The 24,228-nt window shown below is 40.3% G+C and overlaps 1 protein-coding gene across 5 annotated transcripts in view; it reads right to left on the bottom strand.

The window, feature by feature from the left end:
* Positions 1-24,228, bottom strand: part of rabgap1l (RAB GTPase activating protein 1-like) — a 116,437-nt gene that overhangs the window by 14,073 nt on the left and 78,136 nt on the right. For 4 of the 5 annotated variants that reach the window (XM_037113838.1, XM_037113839.1, XM_037113840.1 and 1 more), the window contains 3 exons: positions 20,908-21,051; positions 17,691-17,732; positions 11,663-11,791 (listed from right to left, as the gene is read on the bottom strand). In XM_037113838.1, the coding sequence (XP_036969733.1) occupies positions 11,663-11,791; positions 17,691-17,732; positions 20,908-21,051 (315 nt within the window). Of the gene's footprint in view, positions 1-5,544; positions 5,781-11,662; positions 11,792-17,690; positions 17,733-20,907; positions 21,052-24,228 lie in introns of those variants that run through there. The other variant, XM_037113842.1, reaches the window with a different exon arrangement.

The raw sequence follows: 24,228 nt of genomic DNA, 5'->3' as shown, positions 1-24,228 counted from the left end.
AACACACGGCACGGTTATCTCAAAGGGAGTTTTAGAGAGGATTTACTGTTAGCATTCAATTGAATCGCTTTTAATTAAACTCAAATATTTCCTCACACTTTGCAGTCCAGTGCTTACAGATCTGAAACAATAAATAACGTTTATACCATTATCAACAATGTGACTAATGTCACTATTATTTCACTGTCCCAGTTGTTTACAAAGAGCCATCTTGTCCTCTTCTCATCCATCACTGCGATTTGTTAATGTTTAATTCTTCAAAATAAATAAATAAATAAATAACAATATTCTCTTTCTTAAATTGAAATATGAAATGATTTAAAAAAGCTAACAAACAACTTAACAAGCAGATCACTGTATTGAAGATTTCTCTTCATGAATAAAAACAAGATATCCACCAGGGCAGCCATTACCTGTCCTCCTCACTGACCTGTGGTTTAACCCTTGACCTTTATGACCCAGGATGCGCTGAGGTGAATGAACGTCACACTGTAATCTATCTGACACACAATTCCTCTGCAGATAACAGAGCTCAGACTCATTCTGTCGTTATCTGTGTGGGAAGAAAGCGCAGCTTGGTCTCTGCAGGCTGGTTAATAATCATTTTATTGTAACAAAACAAAGCAGCCAAATTGAACGTGGTGTTCCCCTGGAGGCATCCACATGTCAACTTACACACTCACGAAGCTGTGAAGGCAACAGACAGGCCTAAAGACTGTAGCCTGTACCTCTACATATTTCAGTATTGTATTGGTGAGAATTTAATTTCTGGCCAACATAATTCAAGTAACATTTAACACATTCATAATAAGCTCTTTAACATCATGTCTATATTGCAATAAATTGTGTGTAATTACATCACTTTGGTGAAGTCGAGCTTACTCTCTGTAAGTAGCTTAAGACTGGATGAACTATGAGTTTGGACAGCCATCAGAACTTGTAGACTATCTGCGAACGCACGTGCAAATTCAGTGAGAAGTAGGAAAAGATATATATATAAACATATATACATGAACACATATATGCATATATATACATACATATACATATATAAACACACATTTATAAATATATGTAAACTAAACATTGCTATTCATATATATCATTTATTTATTTTGGGGAGTTGTCTTACGCACGTGCCACGGAGTAGGGGAGGCAAAACTCTAAAGACTGGAGGGAGAAATAAGAGCTTTGCTGTCTGTTTTGTTATCACTGTCATATCATACTCAGATAAACAAGAGTAATGTGCTTTCATATCTAAGTTAAAATGATCACTGTCAAGTATACATAATTTACTCTGGGTTTTCACTATTGGTAATGGTGTGCTCATTGTAGCCGCCTGCCACTTGTAACGTTTTGACCGAGAGACCCCAAGCTGCAAAAGCTACATACTGCATACATACTGGCTACCACAACAATTCACCCTATTTTAGTACACTTGATCTCCATTCTGAAATAGCAGTGATCTCATCTCATCTTGTCTCATCTCAGTCCAATCTTACATTAACATAGCTCATGTTTCATACAACAACAATTTGATGTTGTGCTTTCCGTTGGATTCTCTGACAATTAATTGTTTTTAGTGAGGCACAACATGACAAAAATTTAAAAGGACGGATTCTGCACTCAGCCAACTGATCAACTTAATGCATCAGAAAGAGAAAGAGTAAGAGGGAGAGAATGACATTTGTGTTTCCTGAGAATTGTAACACCTCCAGATTTCAGCATTAAGAATCGAACACATCCACGAGTCGCTTAAACCCACCATTCAGCTCACCCACCCCATGTACTATCAACTCCTCTCTCATACTCATTAAATGCCTTGGAACACTTTCCTACAAGCATCAGCAGCTACAGACATTGGTCGTATCATACTTTCCAAGCCTCATGCATGTGGTGCGATGGTTTGCTGATGCTGATTTCTGCCAGTTAAAACATTTTTTTTTCCCTCTGATGTTTAACTTCCACTCATACATTTTCACTTCAGTTAGGTGAAAGCGTATTCATCACTTGATATGGTCTCTGTATTTTGTGTTTTCTATAAAGACAAACTATGCATGCTGCTTGTGATGTTACAGATTGCTGTTTCTCTTTTTGCTATCAAGCTACCATGACTCAGCTTCTCTACCAATGATGATTTCTCTGCCTCAGTATAAGAATAATGTTAATCTCTTCGAGTCCAAAATGATTGCCCTTTTGTTAAAATAAAAGCTGAATAACTGGAGGTGAATGAATGTGAAGACTAAGTCCTCACCACTCTGAACCCTGGTTGGCTGAAGAGAGCAGATTTTAGAGATCAAGGTCAGCTGTAGAACAGCAGCTGGTAGAGATTCAGTTTTTTGCTCAAGGACACTTACTCATGTTGGAGCACTGAACCTGGTTCTCCACGGTTTACACCACAAAGATGATGTTGAACACAGAACTTCAATAAAAAAGAAGAGGCCTTTTCAGTGTTGTGTGTAATTGCACAATACAGGAAAGAGTTACTTATATAAATATCAGATCTTACTACCTTATTTTTTGTTTCACAGACAGCCAGTAAAGCTCGAAGTTGCACATTAAACCAGGAATCATTGACGGACTAACTTAAGTCTAGCAGTGATTATATTCTCCAACACCCCTAAAATACACAAACACTACGGATTGACTGGGTAATGAAAATCAATGCAAAACTGGGCTGTGCTGTTAGAGGCCAGACCTCTCTTCAAACATACAAACCCACCGTAGCTACAATCACACAGGATCCCCAGCTTCATGAACTCTGTGAAAACTGAATAAGAGTGCTTCTATATCTCTAAATCTGCTGTTAAGGTCTTGTCGCCAGTCTAGTTGGACTGAAAACCATCTGCTCCAATAAATATCTAAAAATGTGGGGACATGCATTCTGTAAAATTACACAAATTTGAACCTCACTAACGTTTCCTGACTTTCCTGACCTTCAGAGAGACTGCTGCCCTTTGCACTCACATTCTGTTTTCATCATGTAGCTGCTGTGACTTACAGTCAGTGAACATGAAAAACAAGTTACAATTCTCAGGTGACCAACATGCACAAGTTATCAACAGTGGTGCAGAAAAGTGTTTTAAGTGTCAAACTCCCGAATATGTTCAGACTTTCCCCACATCAAAAAATATCTAAAACTTCATTCAGTGATATGAGGAGTTAGTATCTCACTCAAAGCTGCTACAGGCAGCAGCACAAATGGCGGCTGGGAGACACGAACACACACTACCTTGCGAGTTTTTAGGGTTTAAACTAGCCTAATCCGTTTTATGATTGATGATGAATTAGGATTGTCAATAGTTGATTAAATGTCTGTTCAAAATCCAGAAATGCTTTGCTTCACTGATGATAGAATGAAATAAGGTATAAAATGTTTAATTTTAGTCCTGATTCTTTGTTTCTAAAGCCTGGAAAATCATGATGGTGAGGATGATTTATTTTAGCATTACGTAAAAGTTAATGCCTGACATGGTGTCCATTATTAGGAATTAATGGTCAACATCCAGGCCATTCATTCCTGACAAGGTATACATTGAAGGGCAATATCTCATCTATACTTGCAGAAAAACAAACAACCTTTAAAAGGGCAATACATAAAACTTTTAGTTGAAAACATTTTTACAAATTTTCTAACAAGTCTGTATGTTGTCTTGCAGAGGTATCTACTGAAGTTAGCATGCTCAACTCAACTAGCTCATCTTATGCTGTTCCAAACCTGTGCTAGCAGTGTAACACCAACACTCCCCTGGACCCGAGCTTCCAACCTGAACTGCTAGCTGTAGGGCTAACTGAGCTGACTAGATTAGGGCAGCTAGAGTTAGCAGCAGGTAGTGGCTACCAAACAAAATATTAAGATTTTCTCAAGCAACAACTCACCGGAGGGTTTGACTAATAGCTGGAACAATCATTACAGTCTCATGAAGTTCTTGTGCAATGGAATCTGTGTTTACAGCTCCAGTAAATAGGACACAATTGTTCCATCTCAGCAGTGGAAAATGAACTAGTCCATTCAGGTTATTGAACCCTTTTGCTGAGCTGTTAGCTAGACAGCTAACACTATGCTAACAAGATTAAAAGTCAAAAACATTGCGTATGGTTGACTAACAAGAAGTATAATTTCTCTTACATATGTTTAACAACATAATTAGTTGGCTAACCATGTGACTGTCCCTAGTTCAACATCAAGAATTTTCCCGAACAAACAACTGGTAATTTAATAATGAAGTGGATCTGATGTGGATGTGATGTGATCACTTGTGATATCAGAGGTGTTCCTGTGGTGTCAGACGATGATGGAGACTTCACTTAAATTTTAAATAAGAAATTCAGACTTTTTTTATCTTCAACATCAAGCTAGCTGTCAGTGCCACTCATTTTACATACTTAGTACAGAGCGATGAAAAAGCAGCTTTACCAGAACTATTTGAGAAGTTTCAGAGGTATCTAAACATCAAAAGTAAATTGTCATCCTACAGCCAATTAGAATTGAGATTTCACCCAGACTACACACTGTAATTGCATTGTATGTTATATACATATTATTTGTGCATGATGACACAATAAAAAAATCAATCAATCAATCAGTGTAAATACCAGAGGTCAGTTTAAGGACATTCTGTTACTTTAAAGGAAATTAAAGACGCTTGGAGCCTCAGGAAATGGTACCAGGCCCACTTTTAGATTACTGACCTGAATCCCAGAAGCAGAAAATGGAATTGGTCCCAAACCTCCAAGCTAAGATCACACACTGTAGTGTCATAATAGGTGTCCAGAAAAAGACTCTGTGTGTGTGTGTGTGTGTGTGTGTGTGTGTGTGTGTGTGTGTGTGTGTGTGTGTGTGTGTTGAGGAGGGTGCCCTGCTCTTACATAACGTAGCAGTCCGAGAGTTTGAATATTAAAATTCAAGGGTAAGTCAACTGGGCATCTGAGGAGAAACTAGGCCGTAGAATTAAATTACCCATGTGAGGGAAACACATCCACACACACACACACACACACACACACAGAGTGAGCGAGAGAGACACAACATCTCCATTGATTCCAGATTTGTATCAGTAATTGAAACAAACTGACAACCACAAACGAGCTCTGCGTCTGGACTGACTACAGCTTGGTAACCTCAAGAATCAGACACACTTTCGATAGGAACACATAACACGCCCACAGATTCATACATGAGTCAACAATGTGTACCTCATGGAAATCAGCATGTATTTTCTGTGAAACCTCCATGGTTCTACCTCTGTTTTTGAACAAATTCACTAGCACAACAATAGCGACAGAAGAGAGAAAACACCTGACAACCAACAACACCAGATGAAAAAGAAAAACAAGCAGCTCAATTCCTCTTTCTAGTTCTCTTACCTAAAAACTGCAAAAGATAAGGGTGAGTAGGAAAAGTTGCGAACAGAGTTAAACAGGAATACACTCATTACACCCAGAGAGGAGAAAGAGATGATGAGAGAAAGAACAAAAAAATAGATAAAGCCAGAGAGCCAGTAAAAGAAAGAAATAAACAAAGTGATGGGAGAACAGACCTACCACGGGTCTGAGAGCTCTAAGAGGTCTGGAGTGGGCGACCAAGCAAGCCAAGGTGTCCTCCTCGCCCGGCCGGTCGACTACATGAGCGTCGTAAGCCACCATGATTGACACCTCCTGCATCATCTTGACTCCTCTTTGGCCCCAACGGTAAGGAGGCAGAGGAGAGGATGAATGAGAATAAGGAGGTGGAGAAGGAAAAGGATAGGAGTGCAGCTGACAGGTTTTGTTTCTCTCTGAGAGTGGAGGAGGCGACTGGCTGCTTTCAAGAGTCCCTCAGGAGCTGGGCCCCGCCCACTGAGAGGAGGAGGGGCGGAGGGGAGCGAGAGGGCAGTACAACACACCTGTTTGTTTCTCTCTCTCTCCCTCTCTGTAACACTAGAAGTGTGTGACAAAGGAGGATGAGTTTGCTTTTTCTTCCTTTCCACTGAGTGAGTACCTCTCCCTTTCTCACTCTCTTATATTCAGGAGGTTTTTTTTTATTCTGTTTCCCACTGCCGACAAAAATAAAGATAGAGCCGTGGTTACACATCTACGCTGTGTGTATGTGTGTGTTTGAGGTTAAGAGAGATAGGCAGGAAGTTGTCAGATCAACCACAGTGACTTGTCGTTCGTAGCTACACATTGTTTCAACAGCAAAATCCAGGAAGTAAAGTGAAAGCAACTTCAAGCCTGTCCTGGATGATGCCTGAGTAATACACCATCCTCCCGGTGGACCCCACAGCTAAACACTGCCTGACAACCTGGCTATTGTGATGGCAACATGCTCCTCCTGTTTCCTCCTGGCAGCAGAAATGCCTCGACAACCCTGAGTTATTTGTGTTCACTTTGTTGTCTCTCTCTTACCGTTGGACTATTTCTGCCCTTATCTTTTTCTCTTTATCTCAATAATATGTCTATCATGAAGGTCCACAGGATTCTCTTTAACAGACATGTAAGGTAGAATCATCTTTAAATGTATGCTACAATGACCTAGTAAAGTGTCTTATCTTCAGCTCTCGTCCTTGCTCCAGATCAGATTTACCAAGACTTCTAAGCCCTGCAGCAATTAAGTGCAGTTTGTCGTCCATCATGTCCTTTACACGTTTTAAGAAAGACTTGTGCAAGTAACAGGAGAAGGATTTATTTACTAAGGTTCTCATAATTACTGAGCGCCAGCTTTTACAGGGAAAAAAAAAAAAAAAAAACTCTCCCAACTAATAAGCACATGCACACAAAGCACAGGTGTACTACAAAGGGAAAGCAAGGGAAACTCAAAATAACTTGTGCTCTAGAGAAATCTTAATGATAGCAAAGAGTGAGCATGTGACAAAAATATCTAGTGAGCTAGACTTAATTATTTATATAAAATACATAAATAATGTAAGAAACATATAAATAAAACATATTTAAAAATAACCTAAATAATAGATGACTTAACATGCTTCAGTTGCTTATAGGGTAAGAGAGCAGGAATAATCAAATCAATCAACCATTTTGTGTTTTGTGTTCACTAAACTTAAACATCGTATTCAGTGCCAACCCAATAAGCACGTACTGTAAGTAGTTGTACTCTTAGTCTAAGATATTCATAGTATGGATTTAACTACATTTACTGTGTACTTGCCTCTGTAAGTACGGGGTGTAGCATAGGAAAAAGTCATCTTAGTTAATTAACAAGCAAGTTCATCTAAGTCAAAGCATCCCAGCTCTATGACAGGTCTAACCTGCACTGAGATTATAAAATATTGTGCATTTTATTGTGTTATTCTTTCTTAAATGTTGTAAGTATGGTGTCCTTGTAACTGTTAAGTCTTCCAGACTGGAAAACATTTTTTGGAGTGAACAAATATAAGCAGTTTGATGCAATGACAAATTCATGGCTAATTAGTCCAACTTAAAGCAACTCACAGTTTGACAAATTCAACAACTTGCCAGACATGATGTATGTGCTAACTACAAACAAAATTCATTATGTTATAACAAAGTTATGTGTTGAAAACTTATGATCATACCCTCTCAATGAATAGTGCAGGAACAGGTGATGGGGCACAGTTTAGTTACGGCAAAATTTTAGTTAAACATCCATCTGTAGGCTATTAGATCAGAGTCATAGTCAAAATCTTCTATCTGATTAAGTGTTTCAATAGAACATTTTTCAGAAGATATTGTGGTAGCTAACTACGGATACTACTAGGATTTCCCTTGAAACCTCTCTAGATCTCCCTCTGTAGCCTTCTAGTTTGTCTCCATGTATTTTTCGCTTGATCCATCTAATATCTTACATCATACTGTAAATTCCTGTCTCTATCTCATTGTAAGTCTTTCTGAAGCCTCAGAGTCTTCATCCATCCATGTAGGTCTTTCTCTGGGGCTCTGTATCTTTCCTCTGTAAATTATTCTGTCCGTCAGTTTCTCTACATGCTTCCGTCTCTCTGATTTCTCCTCGGTCTCTTAAAGTTAAGCTTTTCTGTTGGAAGGATTTGGTAAAGACCGGATTAATCAGTCAAACCCTGGGCGGCAAATGAATATACGACATTTCTCTCCTGGAAAGTCATCACTCCAGCTGCGGTCCGGCGGATGTTTAAGAAGGCTGAGAAATTCAAATTCTTCCCATAATCCCCAGGAAAGGCTAAGCCACCCTACTGCCCGTTGTGTTCATCAAGCCAAGGTGCCAGTGAATTCCTTCGATGTTTTAAGCAGCTTACATAGTTCAACTGATCCGATTTAGACGTTGTCAGAGAAAAATATGTATATGGGGGGGTGAGCAGAGAGCAAAGTGGCTTGGACAGTTTTGGTTTTCTCTTTCTCTCTGATGGTGGTTGAATATAGGAGGTTTCCCAACACATTCCAAGGAAATTACAGCAACTATGGTTCCCTTAATCTAGCAGACACCATTTAACATTATGTACAAATGATTATGGCTTTAACTCTCTTTTCACCCTGGTTCCAGTCTCTCTTTCTGCCTGATCTCGGCTGACTGGACAGTAGACATTAAATACACATAGCTGTGGTATCAGTATAGACTTTGCCACTGTGTCCCCAATTAATTAATGACTTAAAGGAACAATTAGACAAATTCTAATTTGATTTTCTGATTGTCATTATTCAAAAACTAATTTTGATCATCAATGTTTGATTAAAGTTGGGAAGACATTTGGCAACGCAGAATTTAGCTCCTCAAATGTTAGAGTTTATTGCTTTTCTTCACTTTGCATCACTACAGATCATTGTGATATGATGAGACATTATTGTGACATGATGTAGCTGGATGTGGGATTTGATGTGACATGCTGCGGCATGTTGGTGTATGTACTTGTTTGGGTTGCTTGAATGGTCAGTGAGGAAGGCACTCCTGCAGGGTGACTAGATGTTTGTGATATTTCTATTGACTGAGCAGAAAGCAGAATCAGTCTGAATAAATTTAACACTGCCTAGAAAAGAATGACCAAAAAAAACGGCTCTGGCAAACTGAGCAGTTTGTAAAATAATAAATACGCCAACACAAGAGGAAGCCAAGGAACTGCAGGGGAGTTAAAGATCAGCGATGGATGATCAAGAGACGAGCAGAGAGACAGTGTTCCTGTTTGCACTGAGCCCAAGTCATCCTGTCAGACAGACTGTTTTAGCTCTGTGCACCCGCCTGAGCACAGCCAGGCACTCAGTTGCTTCTGGTGTGTTTGAGGGTGTCCATAATCCTGTAAATGCGTTTGACACTATAGAGAGGTGAAAAATAACATGAAAACCAGAATCACTAATTCCCCCCTGCAGGAACGCTGCGTTGTTTAGATCTGCAATTCACCATTATTTTTCATTGCTGAATATTATTTTCACAATTCACTGATGAGTCAACAGGTATACATAATGTCAAAAAATGCTACAAATATCATTCAGCGTTACCCAAAGCCAAATATGACATCCTCAAATTTCTCTTTTTTAATCCACAACCCAGAGATATTCAGTTTATGGTTATATGCCAGAAATAATTAGCATTTAAGGAGATGGAGTTGTAGAACTTGGAGTCTTTTTTCTGAAATAATTACTCAATCTGATAACTCAATTATCAAAATAGATGGTGATCAATTTAATAGTTAAACAATAAATGAATAGTTACTATCTAATCATGTTCATCCCTCTTGTAAAGTTCTGTATTCCGGTGAGCGAATATGTACATAACATGTATTTAATGTATGCATGCGTCCTCTTGTATAACATGAGGCCTTACATGACAGATTGTATTGCTGTGGGATTGTGCAAGAGTGCCAAAATGCTACCAAACCACGAGAGATAAACAGTGAGTCACAGAGCAGGATATCCTGTATGTCGAAAAACACAGAAACACACCAAACATGAGGGGATCGTAAGCACTTACAGCCATGTGTCCTGCCAAAATGCCACTGAGCACAACACCACATTACATTCTGCTTACTCACTGAGCGTTTTTCTAGATAAGAAAGTTGGAAAATGCTTAAAATGTGAGATATTAACTGTGTAGATGTAGACAGAGGCGTGGACAGAGAGCGAGCAGGAGATAGAAACAGAGCAGGGTGGAGGGAGGATGATTATCTCCCCCATCTTTCTCAGTCAAGTCTTTCCTTCCTCTATCACAACACACTCTGCTGACACACACACACACACACACAATATCATATACACTGTGTACTGCTTTTGGTCTCTGGTGATCTCAGCAAATTCCCTAGATGCCAGCAGCTCATTAAGGTCAATAGGAGGATGATAACGTATGGTGTGTGTGTGTGTGTGTGTGTGTGTGTGTGTGTGTGTGTGTGTGTGTGTGTGTGTGTGTGTGTGTGTGTGCGCGCGCGTTTGTGTGCACGTAATGGTGTAAGGGAATGTTGGTGACCACACAAGTAAAAGAAAGCTATGACCATCATCCACGGAAGCCAACTTTATCAGCTATGTTGAGATTGCAGTCCAGACCAATAAACGACAACAGACAAGAGAAAAAAGAAGCAGCACCTGTAAATAATGTGGCACACAGTAAAAGGTGACAGCATACAGCAAACTACATGTTAGACCTGTGACCTTAAGGAGTGTTTCTGGCCTCATGGCAAGTGTAAGTCCAATATTCTCTGTAGTCTCCACCATCTCCTGAGTGTAATCTTTTGGCTCATATACTGCCAAATGCTTTACTATGCTCACCAGCTGATTGCTAACTGTGTCTCTCTGCTGTTTGGTGCAGGTAGTGTACCATGGCTTTTTAGAGCTTTGACCCTGAAAAAAGCTGTCTGTTACACTTGAAGATAACACAATAATAGCAGTGAGAATTAACCAATGCATCAAATTTATGGAGCGAACAGCTAAACAATTAGCTAAAACTCGCTTTGAAGCTCATGGGGGAGCTGCAGATTAAGAAGAATAAGTCTGTGTAGGTCCATTACTACATCCACTTTCTTCACATTGTTTCACATTTGATTATAGCCACTTAAAAGACTGCAGTGATGATCTGAGAGTTTCTTCCCCTATTTGTCCAGCATCTCCAACCCCAAGAATATCCTCTTTATAAAAGCTCTCTCTGTTCTTAACATTCATTGTGTTGTGAATGTTCTTCTTGCAGTGCAGAAAGTTATAAACTGAAAGTTATTATAGACTGTAGCTAATGTTTCTTTAGAGAGAGATAAGATTCAAGCAAAACACACACAGAAGTTCCACAGAGCCTCTTTAAGATAAAGTAAAAACTTTAAAAAATGTCACAGAAGCTTCTCTTTCAAGTGCAGTGCAAATAACAAATCATGAACTCCAATAAACTGCTTAACAGTTCTCTAACACAATAAAGTGTGTGGTAAAGAGTAACCTGTACGTCAACCAAAAAGTCAATAATTCAAACCCCTTAGGAGCAAAAACTGTTGTAGAAACACTCCAGGTCTTCTGACCCCTCTGGTTAAAGGCATTTGTGTCTCAGTGGGAGATGCCAACACAGGAATTCCTTATTGTGTTGCTTGGATTCAATAATGTCATAGTCACTCAAGGAATGATTTGTGAATGTGCTCATTTTCACTCACTTATACTACAGTTTTAGGGTTTATGATTCTACAGTGAAACTTTGATATTAAGAAACATAGAAAGTCAGTATTAAAGGACTCAGGGATAGCAGATGCATGTGCTTGTTTGTGGAGATCCTTACCTTTATATTGCAGGCCTGCTCCATGAGCCTGCGGGCATTCTCTGCAGCTCTGTAGCGTTTAGGGAGCTGGACTCTGAAGAACTTGAGAGCCCCCTCAAAGTCTGCCTGCAAGAGGTCCTCCTTAGATGTCTGGAGCGAGACATGAGGAGGTGGTGGGAGGAGGTGGTGGTGGTGGTGGGGACAGGGAAGAAACAGTTGTTAAGAGTCAGACATAGAAGCTAAAGGATAACTTCCAACAGCTTGTTCTACTCACTGCTGGCTATCATTGAATGTCTATATTCAGGAAAGTCAGATTATAAACAACTTCATGGAGGAAATGTTGATCTGTGCGACACAAAAAATCAAGTGTATTATGACCTTCAACTAATTGTTCTATTCAAATTATTAACAATAGGCTAAAATTCTGCTCTTGAAAGATGATCAGATTTAAAAGAGTATCATTATTTAGGGTAAGACCTAGGTCTGCTGTGAAGATGCAGTTTTATAATTTTTATTATTTTGTTTTGAGTTTGAGTCTACAGCTATTTGAGCAGTTAAACAGTCTGTGGTCAGCAATGGACTGGATTGGTTCATTGCACTGCAGTTTTTGAATCATCATCTGATCTGTTCCCTCTTTTAAGTAAATCACTTTCGTTTTTCACTATCCACAAATGGAGGCTAAAAACTCAGAGATCACCACACATCTCTAATAATATGCAGTCGCTTCCTACCATCATTTCTACTTGCTCTCATCTCGGGATGCAGTGCAAAGGGATGCTTGCAGTTTCCCTTCTGCCATTTAGTTTTCAGTTCCTTTTCAGGTGTCTCTCTGACATGATCCTGCATCACTGTTAGCTCAAAGCACTTTGAGGTAAATCTAAGACTCTTTAAATCGCAGGGAGCACATGCTTGATGCTTAATATGTGACGGAAAGAATAATAGTCAACCAAAAAACGTCACTTAAGAGGCAGGGACTGGTTTGGACTGGAAAGGTAGATGCTTGAAAGCACTCCTCTGCACTGAAAACAAGTGTCAAGATGCTTTAAATGCCACACACAGAAGCCCGGTTCAGACATGCTGAAAACACAAATGACACCATCTTGTGGTGAAACGATGTATTGTCACGAGGACCTACCCAGAGATATCACTAATTGAACTGTACATGGCCGAACAACTGTTACTCAAAAACCACACTTGTATGTTTTTTTTTCTGTCAACTCAGGCCAGGCTAGACCATGTTTTCGTTGCTTAAATTCTCATAATAAATGAGACAGCAGGACAAACTGGTATAAATCAGTAGGACTATTCATTATCAGCAAGTACATCTTCAAACCATTTTCTATAACACTAAACCAGACCATCCCTGCATGCTCAGTTTCTCTCAAACAATATCCTTCTCCCAGTCCCCCCTCTCTCACCGCCAGGAGCTTAGGGACGAAGAGCCGGTGTCCCATCCCAAGGATACCCATCACCTTGCAGAATGAATCCGCTGAGGCCTGACTGCTTTGGGCCCTCTCCTCCGTTGATCCCTCTCCGTCCTCCACTGCCCTGCGCACTGCTGGAAGGGGCAGGTGCGGGGTCAAGGCAGGTACAGGGGGAGGAGAGGGCGGAGGGGAGGGTGGAGGAGATGGTGGCGGGGTGGGACAGGGTGAGGGAGAAGGGTGGTCCCGCTCCGGGGCCAGGGTGGCAGATGACTCCAGCGTGTCGTCCAAATGTCCCTGTGGGTTTCTTGGAGTTGGAGGGGGCGTGGACAGCGAGCAGGTATGTGTGTTCAGATCAGGTGAGCTGAGATTCGCTCCGAGGTCACTGTCAAGCCACTCTGGCTGAGTCCTGGTGACCGAGGTGGCAGACCTTGTAGGGGGAGAGGATGACGATGCCACATCAGGCGCTGTCACGAGAGACTGATGTTCAGGATGCCAGCTAGGAAAGAAGCCACGTGATGCTCAAAGGAACACAACTCAACAGAGAGAGCCCGGGCATCCAAGGCATGCAACATGGAGTCTGATCCAGTGCAACTACGCACCTCAGAATTTGGACAGGTGGACAAGATGTCAGTGGAGGCCACTCAGCTTGTGCCACTGTCAGAGCCTGGTAACGGCCACAAGGTGCGACAAAATAACAGTCAGAACATGATGTATTGGCGCTGCTTTCGGCATAATGCTGAGTCTTCCAGCTACCTGCCAGACTCACTTTGAAATCCAGTCACACTACCCACTCTCATCTTCCAGTGCCAAACTCCCCCAGCCAATTCTGATCCAGTACGCCGTTGCCTAGCAACAACGCAGCTCAACACGTGGGCCGCGGCTCCGACGAACAGCAGCGATGGATAGGTACTCCACCTTTTTTTTTTTATTATTTCTCTTCGTTGTTTGACTTCAAAGACAGAGGGTAAGAAAATCCGCTTCAGTCCTGCCGACTGAGTGGCCTTAACGCTGGAGGCTTTGTGCGAGTGAGGTGAGACATCAAAGCAGTCGATAATTTTTGTACCCTTTTTCCAAATGGGAGGCTGCACCTGGTATAAAGCTGACAGGATTTTAGCTTTCTTTGAAATGTAAAATTGCCAGAAATAACAGTATGAATCCTTTCATCTGGAGCGCCCTAGTCTAAGCCTGAGTAGACAGTTTTAACAACATTGCAGGAGCAGTTGAAATGTGGTCTATTCGCATGGGAGTATGGTACTTTTCTGCCTTCAGGAGATGATGATGCGTTTGCGTTGGTTTATGGCTGAGTGGACGCTGAACTCAGATGAGTCAGTTCTGATCCAGCGATGCATGAAAGATGTGTTTGAAAAAACAGAAAGAAGCCTCACGATATCCTCTCTGAATCTTTGCTCTTCCTCTTCACTTATTTAAACATCTGACCTGAAGTTTGACCAGGTTCAAACCAAACAAAAGCACAATCCAGTCAAATGCTCCAGCATGGACTCCAGAGTCTATCCCTTGGGCAGATCTCCATTAACAGCCAGTCATCCGGTCTGTAGCGGTCAGCAGATGCTTTAGATGGGAAGCCAGTTCCTTCAGATGGAAAGTCTCTTCTGCCTTTCAACAACAGTGGCTAAATGACTGAGTGTGTGCACAAGTGTGCTGTGGTTTCAGGAGTGATGGTCCTGGCCAGCAGCTGAGGCGAGGCAAAGCAAAGAAACAACAGTGTTACTGTCCAACGCCTCTCTCCTTTGCACTCTCTCTGCCGTCCTTTGCTCTCTCTACCTCTTCTTTCACTCTCTTTGTGATGCTAACAGCTAACGGCTAGCAGGGGCGGCTCCATTGCAGAGGTCTGGGTGGTGGACAGAGGTAGCGTGTTGAAGAAAAACATAGCCAGCCAACACAGAAGAAGAGAAGGCGGAGGTAAAGGAGTAGGAGGTAAAGAAGAGAGAGAACGAGGAACTGAGGGAGAGAAGAGGCTCCGAGCAGGCATCCACGGGTGGTGAAGATGAGGAGGGAAAAAAATTAAAAACACACAGCTTTTCTCCTCCAGGTCCAGATTGCTAACGCTATAGCTTATGCTCCTGTTGTGATGAGGATGGCGGCCGCTAAGCAGGAGAGGGAGGGAGGTGAACACAGATGGAGGGAGGGGTGATGAGAGCGGAGAGAGGAGCAGGACGGATGGAGGAGGGAGGGGGGGGCCTCTGGGGAGAATGCCGTCATGCCTGGCCAATGAGAAGCAGGCAGTGGAAGCCCCTTCCACCCTTCTCACATCCTCATTTGTTCCCCATTCCCGACCATCACATGCACCAAATCTTTCTCTCTCTGACACACAGAATACATTATTGCTAAAATATAGAGCAGGATGGCTCTTTAAAACCAACCATGTATGATTCATATAGAGAGGAAAGCCTGAGTGGAGAGGGAGTTATAATCAGTATCATCATATTTATGATAATAATAATAATAATAATAATAATAATAATAATAATAATAATAATAATAATAATAATAATAATAATAATAATAAAGGGCTGGTTCTTGGTTAAACACTTTTCTGTTTCCTGTTCTAGCCTCCTATTTTTCCATCAGTGTAACACGCCTGTGGGCCTGATGATTATTTATGCTAAATCAGCAAAATAATTCAATAATCAACATGACACATCGTACTAATGAAGTGATGGAGGAACCAAGAAATCCACATCTAGTCAGCGTTAAAAACCTTCCCTGTCCATAGTTGGCTGATTATATACATTGGCAGCCTCTCTGTTCCTCTCAATTATCAATCAATAAAAGATAATCGTATTAGTTAAGGGTTATAAGCAGCCCTGATGGTTTGGGGGGATGGCAGAAAGAGCTGAAGGAGAAAAATGAGGAGTGCCCGCCTTTATACATCACTTAATAGCACAATTGCTTATCAAGTTCCACTCGTGCATTCTTTTAAAAAGGAGATGAAAATTACATTTCATTGTGCAATTACCTGATTTTCAATGGCTAGTTGATCTTCTAAAAGAGCTAAATTCTCTTTGCCTGACTTTCTACTTATGTCAACTTTGTTTTCAGTCTTAAAAAAACGTACAGATGTCTTCTACTTGATAAATTAATTAAACGAAATATGAACTAAAACATGACGCTAAATGATTTGATTATTTGGTCTCAGTAACAAGAAGAGTTTGTCTGTCACATGATATTAATGCCCACATAAAACAACAAGACACCGACATGCAATATGATGCAGTCATCGCCAAAACTCATCGATCCATCCCGCCACAAACAGATCTGATAACACAACAACTAGTAATTCTACACTATTCTGCTTCGACAGCAGCAACATACAGTTTGGTTTGGTAATACATCAAAAAACTCAAGCAGATAATCTTCAAGTTTCTTTTTCTTACTACACTTAAAGTGCATCTTGAGAAGTTTATTTTTGGCATGCATTTAATTGCCTCCTCCAACAAGGGTTTGTTTTAACCCATGTCCATTTGTTTGTGGGTCAGTTGGATTGTCAGATGGATTACACAAAAACTACTTAACATATTTGCGCGACACCCGGATGAAGGATGGCTTTCCACCCAGAGTAGACCTCATGACCTTCTGATCTGGATAAAGGAGTGGATCCAGGACTTTTTTTCTCTCCTTCTTTGACATTGCAAGGTCCCACATTTTTTCTTATTTCCCATGGAATAATGCAGGGAACTTGAAGGAAATTGAGGTGTATTTAGGAGGCCATTATCTATGAGTGTGTACAGGTTGTAGATCTGGTGAGCTTAAATTTCTTCCACTAAACAGTTATGAGCAGTTTAACTTTCTGAATGATACAGAGCTACGGGCTGTGACTTAAATCATGATTGATCTAGTTATGTTTGATCTTTGTCTCTTTTATCTTTGTTTTAACAAAGATATCCCAATCTATAGATATATCTTTATCTTTGTATCTTTTTTTAAACATATAAATCCTTTAACTTAATCTTTTTTTTAGTTTAGGTTTATCAAACCACATCTTTTTTTTTGTTATGGAATATTTGATGGTCTCATTTTGTCAGTTAACCTCTGTGTGGAAATCCTGTATGCATCCATAACTGTATTTCCATACTAACAATGTAAATGGAAAATTGAAAACATAATTTACATTCATCTATATACAGCTGTTGTGACACAGACTGTATCATATTTAAAATTATGTTTAAAATAATGAGCTTAGGACAAAGCAGCCTCCAGATGTAGTTTCAGATTTGAACAGCAGGGGGAAACAAATGCCAACAAACAATCAGCCTAACCTCTGACTATCGCAAATGACGGAGGCCTTCCTCACAGACAGTGCCTCTTTGGCCTCTTTTGCACAGTCATGTTTCCTAAAAACTTTGGTGTGTGGTAACATTCATTTAAAAAACAAAACAAAAAAAACTGGCACAACTTTGCTGTAATGTGCAATTAATGCCAGAAATATGTGTTTTAATCTTTGTTTCAATGAATGAAATCCATATATCATCATATACAACTTATTTTTCATTGAGATTGAAGCAAAATGGATTTTTAACAAAAAAAAAACTATGTGGGTTTAAAGACATTTTTGATTGATTTAAACGATTGTTCCACATAAATGACTGAATGAAGTGACTACTTACCTTGAGCAGGGCCAGGGCTACATTGAAGATGATGCTGAGACCCTGAAAGAGAGAGAATAATTAGATATGAATACAGAAACAAATGGCAAAACTATCATGTTGATGTAGATCAGCAAGTTACAGCACATCAGTGTGCATCAGTATATTTACTGCTGAGGGGCAAAAGAGAGGTAGAACATATAACAATAGAACAATTTCCTCATCCTTCTTAAGAGAGTTTCAATATCTTTCCTCAATTTCAATTCAACACTCCTTGAAAAGCTTTCCAATGGTGCCAGTAGTAACACTGTTCTGTGTATAAGGGAGGGATGCTCTGCTGCAGATGCATTTCCTGATCCTCCTAATTCAAATCAAAAGAATGCACTTTTAGCTATAAATGTTGTCTTTTACAGCTTTTAACAACCTCGGGAAACAAATACAGCAAAAAGAGTTAATGACATAACTAGCAACAGTCATAATAATATTTGCATTACTCTAAAAGTAAAACATGTGGCATAAAAACTGACACAAAATATCAAGGAAAAACCAAGAAAAGAAAGAAAAGTATGACTTTAAAATGATACGTCCTCAAGTAAGTACACTAAAAATTTGCTTTGTTTAATCAATTGCATGTATTATGTCTCTATACAAATCACTGATTATTGTGCAGAGCTGACTATTGTGGAAGTTTTGCTTTATCACTAACATAAGCATCAGTCCTTTGACAAAATGTTCTTCCTCGCTCTTTGTTTATGCAATGCCTCTGATTTTGACACAGAAATAAAGAAAATGTAAAGCTGACGTCAGCTCTGCATGGGAACACCCGTCTCCTTGGTCTACATGACAACCAGTTCACATGGCAACACGGAGCTAAAAATATCTGGACAGCTCTAAATATAACTGGAGAAAGAGGAAAGAGAGGCCTGCCTGCACACACCTATCTTTGTGGGCCTCAAGATGGTGCTACAGCGCTGAGGCAGGATCAAAGGTGTGTGTGGGGGAAAGGAAGATTATCTCAGACTGTGTGTATCAGAGCAAGACACATTCATGGAGTGGAAAGTGAGATAAGCACACAGACAGGAAGGGGAGATATGAGATTTGTTATTCTGCGTTGTTAAAAAATAATCTTGGGTAGCACTAAATGGTTGGTTTGGTAATAACCAATGACTCTAAAGCGATTTACATGTAGCCAAAAAAATAAAAAATAAAAAACACAACATCAAGGTTTGAGCCTTGGGTTAGGATTTTGTAACAGTAGCAACATACAAGGCTTTTTGTTTCTAATGCTGTTGAATAAAGAAAAACATACAAACATACAAAAGAGAAAGTTTGGTGAGGGGAAAGCATAGCCGAGGAAATAAATTGACAAATTATCAGCATTATCTGCTAAGGAGACTTCATCAAGAAAAAACAAAAGCTGATTAAGAGATTAATTAATAAAAGAGAAAACAGCTCACAGAAAGGGAACAAGGACAGAAAGGGGATACAGGAACGCACAGGGAACAGGGGAAGATGAAAAGTTAAAAAGAATATGAATACAAGGCAAACAAGTAAAGCTGTTGCCAGGAGCAAGCAATGACAGACAGCTTCATAAAGAGAGAGTAAAAAACAAAAGATTAAGTGAAAAAACAGAAAATGATAAAGAGACTACAGTGTACATACGACTGAGCCACAGGAGAAGACAGCAGAAGAAAGGAAACAAAAAAAGCTAAAAAGTTGTTGAAGAATTGTCAAGGAAATAGAAATGATACAGAGAGTGAACAAGGAAAGATGATAGATAAAGGAAGCAATAAACGAGTGGGAGAAGATGCCTGAGAAAGCAACGAAGAGGAGAGCTGACAGGGAGGGAAGCAGGAGATGAGAATTCTGGTTTAACGAGCAGATTCTCATCATGCGGCTCATTGGGTGAGAAAGACCTGGGAAACTTTTAATTGTTCTGCCTGAGGCCAATAGGAGGACAGAGGGAGGGAAGGAGGGAGGGGGAAGAGAGAGAGAAAAGGGCGGAGGGGAGCAGAAACAAAAAGGGCATTTGACTTTTGTTGTTTCATGTAATGTTTTATGAGAATGAAACTAAAAGCAAGACAAAGATTCCACAAAATATTACAACAATAGTCCTTTCTTACATTTGTACCAACACACCACACACCTATAGAGGGTGTAACAACCAGTCAATTGGTGACTATTTTGCTGAATCACCTACCAAAACTGTTCTGACAGCGCTCCAGCTGCTGTATTGATGCCTCTTATTTTTCTTCTCATATTGGGTGTGGTTTTCCTCAAGGGTATTTGACCTCTTGTAACACTGGCTTTATATCCTCCTAACACAATGTTTATGTTCCATAAGGGCACAGCTGCGTGTTCCCACACAAGAGAAGGGCCTCAGTCACAGTCCCACTGCACCCTCATTACACATTTGGCTTCGGCAGGTCTGTCTGGTAGCTTTACCTGCCATCTGATCTGACACACCAGCAGGTGGTGATCGGCTGAAAGCTCTGTTTCTCACCTGAGTCTCATATCATACAGCTGAGTTGAAATGGTCAAATGAATAAAAAATAAGAACTTGGTATTTGTTTGAGATGGTCAGTGAGCGGAGCAAAAAACTTTGCTATGGTTCAGATCGAGAGAAACCCCTCCAGGTTTATCCACTGTTACTTAGACTCGAGAGGGCACTGTTGATCACTGTGTGCTACCACGTGATGTGCGCCAGCAGCCCGCGTGAGCATACTATGGCTTACGAGAGAAATTCAGTTTAGGGCTTTTGCTCAGTCAGATTAGTTTGAGTTTTTTTAGGTTGTTTTTAGAGGGGTTTGTTACCATGAATGTCAGCGTGTTAGAATGTCAAGCAGCCCACTCAAGTCACATGGCTTCTGATGATACGCCAAAAAAGAACACGTACAACAAGTTTTTTAAAGGATGTCTCAGAGTGTTTCAAAGAATCGTTCTTTCACAATTTGATCGTTCACCCTCTGATGCGTTTGTTAATATTTTTTTAATTGTGAGTCCAATTAAACAAAAGTGAAGTGGCTGATATCTGATATAAGACCTTTCTGTAAAATTTTTTAGAACAAATGATTAGTAGCGGGTCAAGTGGCCCTAATGACAATAAATCAAAGATCGCATTGACCCTTGAAAGCCAGATCAGTGCTACCCTATTGATTACACTAGGAAGGTATGAGATCAAACCACGGAGCACAATGCAGATGAATCAGTGCTGGTGAGTCAGTGAGTCAAATTTTACCTCGCAGAGCAGCAGGTCAGTGATGTGGAAAACCATGCACAGGGGGAACTTGGCAGTGAAGAGGGTGAGAAACCACTGAGAGGCGTACATGTGTGCTTCCAGGTTGAGCTCCTGGAAGTGGGACCACAGGTCTGGAAGCTGTTCCTGGAGGAGCAGATAGAAGATAAGGCAAGGAAAGATGTTTCAGATGTAATAGCACAGCCCTGCATTTCAGTTCAATTTTAGATTATTTCATTTTTTCTCATACGTTATTAAATCATGTCGTATCACTGAGATGATAATCTCTTCCAGGACAGCCTAAAGAACTAAATAAGTAAAAAATAACCCAATTCAGTACCACGTCCCAGCTGCCAAACCATCAGAAACATGACTCACATATTGCACGCACTGTTAAACTTCCAGTAAATGCAGGAGAATTAAAATATACTGCATTAGGGCTGGGCAATAAAACGATAATGCTATCTATCGCGATAGACACATGATCAACATCAACAGAAAACATGTTTGATAGAACATCAATAATTTCACTGAACTCCGAAAAAAAAACAGGAAGAAAACCCCAATCCAGAACTGCAAGGCATTTTGGGGGATGTAGGCAGAGGAGGGGCCTCTCGACCTCTCCCGGCCCAGCTAGGCAAAGGTTGGTGATATCAACAAACTCACTTGCTCTTTGGTAACCTAGCAAAAACTTGTTGAGTGACATGCACAGTAGCACTTTCATGCGTCGCCATCGTGCCTCATAACTGCTTTAACAAAAAGAACAACGTGGAATGAAAGGAGAAAATGAGTACGACAGTGAGAGAGGAAACTGGGGATAAAAGAGGAACAGTCGTGTCACCAGTTTTGCAGTATTTCGGATATTTTAAGTCCGACAAGAGTCAGACCGATGTTATCTGCAAACTATGCAAGGTCGTTGTCCCTACCAAGTCTGGCAATTTGACAAATTTATTTTACCACCTCAGCCGCTCTCATTGGAGCACAGCAGCGTCACACAGCCAAGCCATCGCCATCTGCCGGTACAGGTGGAACACAACACAAGCGGCAACAGACCACCACGGAGAGGTACTCGGCAGCAGTGCCATACGACAAAAAATCAAAACATTATAAAGGAATAACGGCTGCAGTGGCGTAACATTTAGCAAAGGACTTGCTACCGCTCAGAAAAGTTGAGAAGTCTGGATACAAGAATCTTATTCACGTGCTTGACCCCCCTTACATTCTTCTTTAGAATAGGTTAAAAAAAAAAATCAATAATTATTGATATCGACTGATATGAACACTTTCATCGTGATACATTTTTCAGCCATATCGCCCAGCCCTGTATGCATCATACAAAGCAGCTACATTCACAAAATTTGACATTTACAAATCTGTAATAAGGATGAATGATTCTACTTTTGTCCTTGGAGCAATCTGTTTCACACAATGTGTAAGAGCAACTGAATTCAGCATTGCTGTTTGTATAATATAATCTGTGTACTTGATCATTTGATGAGTGTTCCTAAATTCAATCTTTTTCTTTCACTTATCATTCACTCACCATATTTTGCTCTTGTTTATATGTCTTTATCTACTTTTGTTTAGGTTAAGATATAAGAATATATGTGGAGAGAGGACAGTTATAGTTTTCAAGCAGAAAAGTGAGTGTGTGTTTTGGAGTCCATGCATGTACAGCGAATACAATTAGATGGCAATCCACTTTGGCAACCAACACTTACCATCATGATCACATAGTGAGCTCCCACCTGTATGCTAATAATTAGCAGTCAATGCTAATATCCTTACATTGAGCAAATTTAGTCAATGCTAACCACCTTGATATTGATGCTGAGAATTGACTGTCTGCGGGGCTAGGGTGGATTACAGGCCCAAATTAAACCCTACTCAGTGAGTGGATTTAGGCTCTAATACCTGAGTGGGATGGGACTTTAAAAGCACCAGGATCATCAGCCTTAACAGACAGAAAGAATGTCATTTAGCCTACTGGGACTGCAACTCTCACACATGCTGGATTAGAATTAATTCTTATTATATTTTATGAACAGAAAGGCGGCAACAGGGCAACAACAAACATATTGTCCCACACAGATGATGCAATCACCAGTAACATGCTCCACATATTAGAATATGAACTTTCCTTGCTTTTATGGAAAATGCAAACACATTTTGTATGGTTATCTGCACTGTCTGCTAGTCTTTCTTTTTACTGGCGCTACGTATGAGTAACTGTACAAACCCTGCATTCAGTTGGTAATTAAAAGAAACAGCCAAAGGGAACTTCATTCTCAAGAAAGTGAAATTCTAATGTTGTGTAAATTAATGGTCCTTGAGACTAGTCCGTACAACTAGGATTGTTGAATATGTGGACTGAATTTCATGGCATTTAAAAGTTATGAAGTGAACAAAATGACTGATTAACATTTTTAATTTTGAGCTGTAATTGCAGTGTCTGCCCCGAGGCCAAATTTCTGCCACTAAGTGGTGAGATTAATATTTTTTTCAACTACAGCTAGAGGTGTGTAAAAACATGATAAATGAACAAAGAAAATAAGCAGGGATCAATACAAAAAGCTAAGAGTGATTTTAGAGGAGAGGGGAAGAGCCCCTGACTCTGGAATTAAGTTCCTGGAGACACCTTTACTTGAGTTACAACTGAAGCATATTTACAACTTGAATCCGCATGAAACTCTTTCAATTAAATAATAAGAGATAATTGAGATGAGCAAAAGTACAAGTCTGTGAATGTAATAATATCAAGATACATTTCAGCCAAGACACATCCAAAACTTCACAGTTATAATTTGTGTCACTATGAGAATAAACGTCCATCCTTTAACGTAAACGTGACGTTACTGTGGGATCTTCACTTCTCTATTTTGGAACTCCTTGTCTCCTCTCTCCTACATCCTCCTGCCTGTGAGCCAGAAATCGATCTAAGCACGCCATTTTGAAGGATGCCTCAATTCCTAAAATGCTCCTGGAGGAGAGAGGAGTGAGGAGAGAGGAGGCTTGCCCGAGGAGCGTTTGAGCACTCGTGACATAAAAGAGGTGTGACACACAGATGGAATACACAAACCCCAGTGGGAGCAGGACTCAAGTGAGAATTGAGATGAGGAGTCTGATTTGTTCTGTTGTGACAAAACTGACAAATCATAATTTCTCATAAAGAAGTAAATTGGTTACTGTGAGACTACCCAGGAGAGTCCCATAGTTCTGAAATTATAATCAGAATACATTACGGGGAAAAGCACCTTCAGAACTAGTGGCCATTTCACAACTACAGTATATCATCCATCTCTCTGGTCATCCATGAAGTCAGGG

This window comes from Acanthopagrus latus, chromosome 11 (assembly GCF_904848185.1).
Source record: "Acanthopagrus latus isolate v.2019 chromosome 11, fAcaLat1.1, whole genome shotgun sequence".
NCBI lineage: Eukaryota > Metazoa > Chordata > Actinopteri > Spariformes > Sparidae > Acanthopagrus > Acanthopagrus latus.
This window is presented reverse-complemented; position numbering and strand designations above follow the sequence as displayed.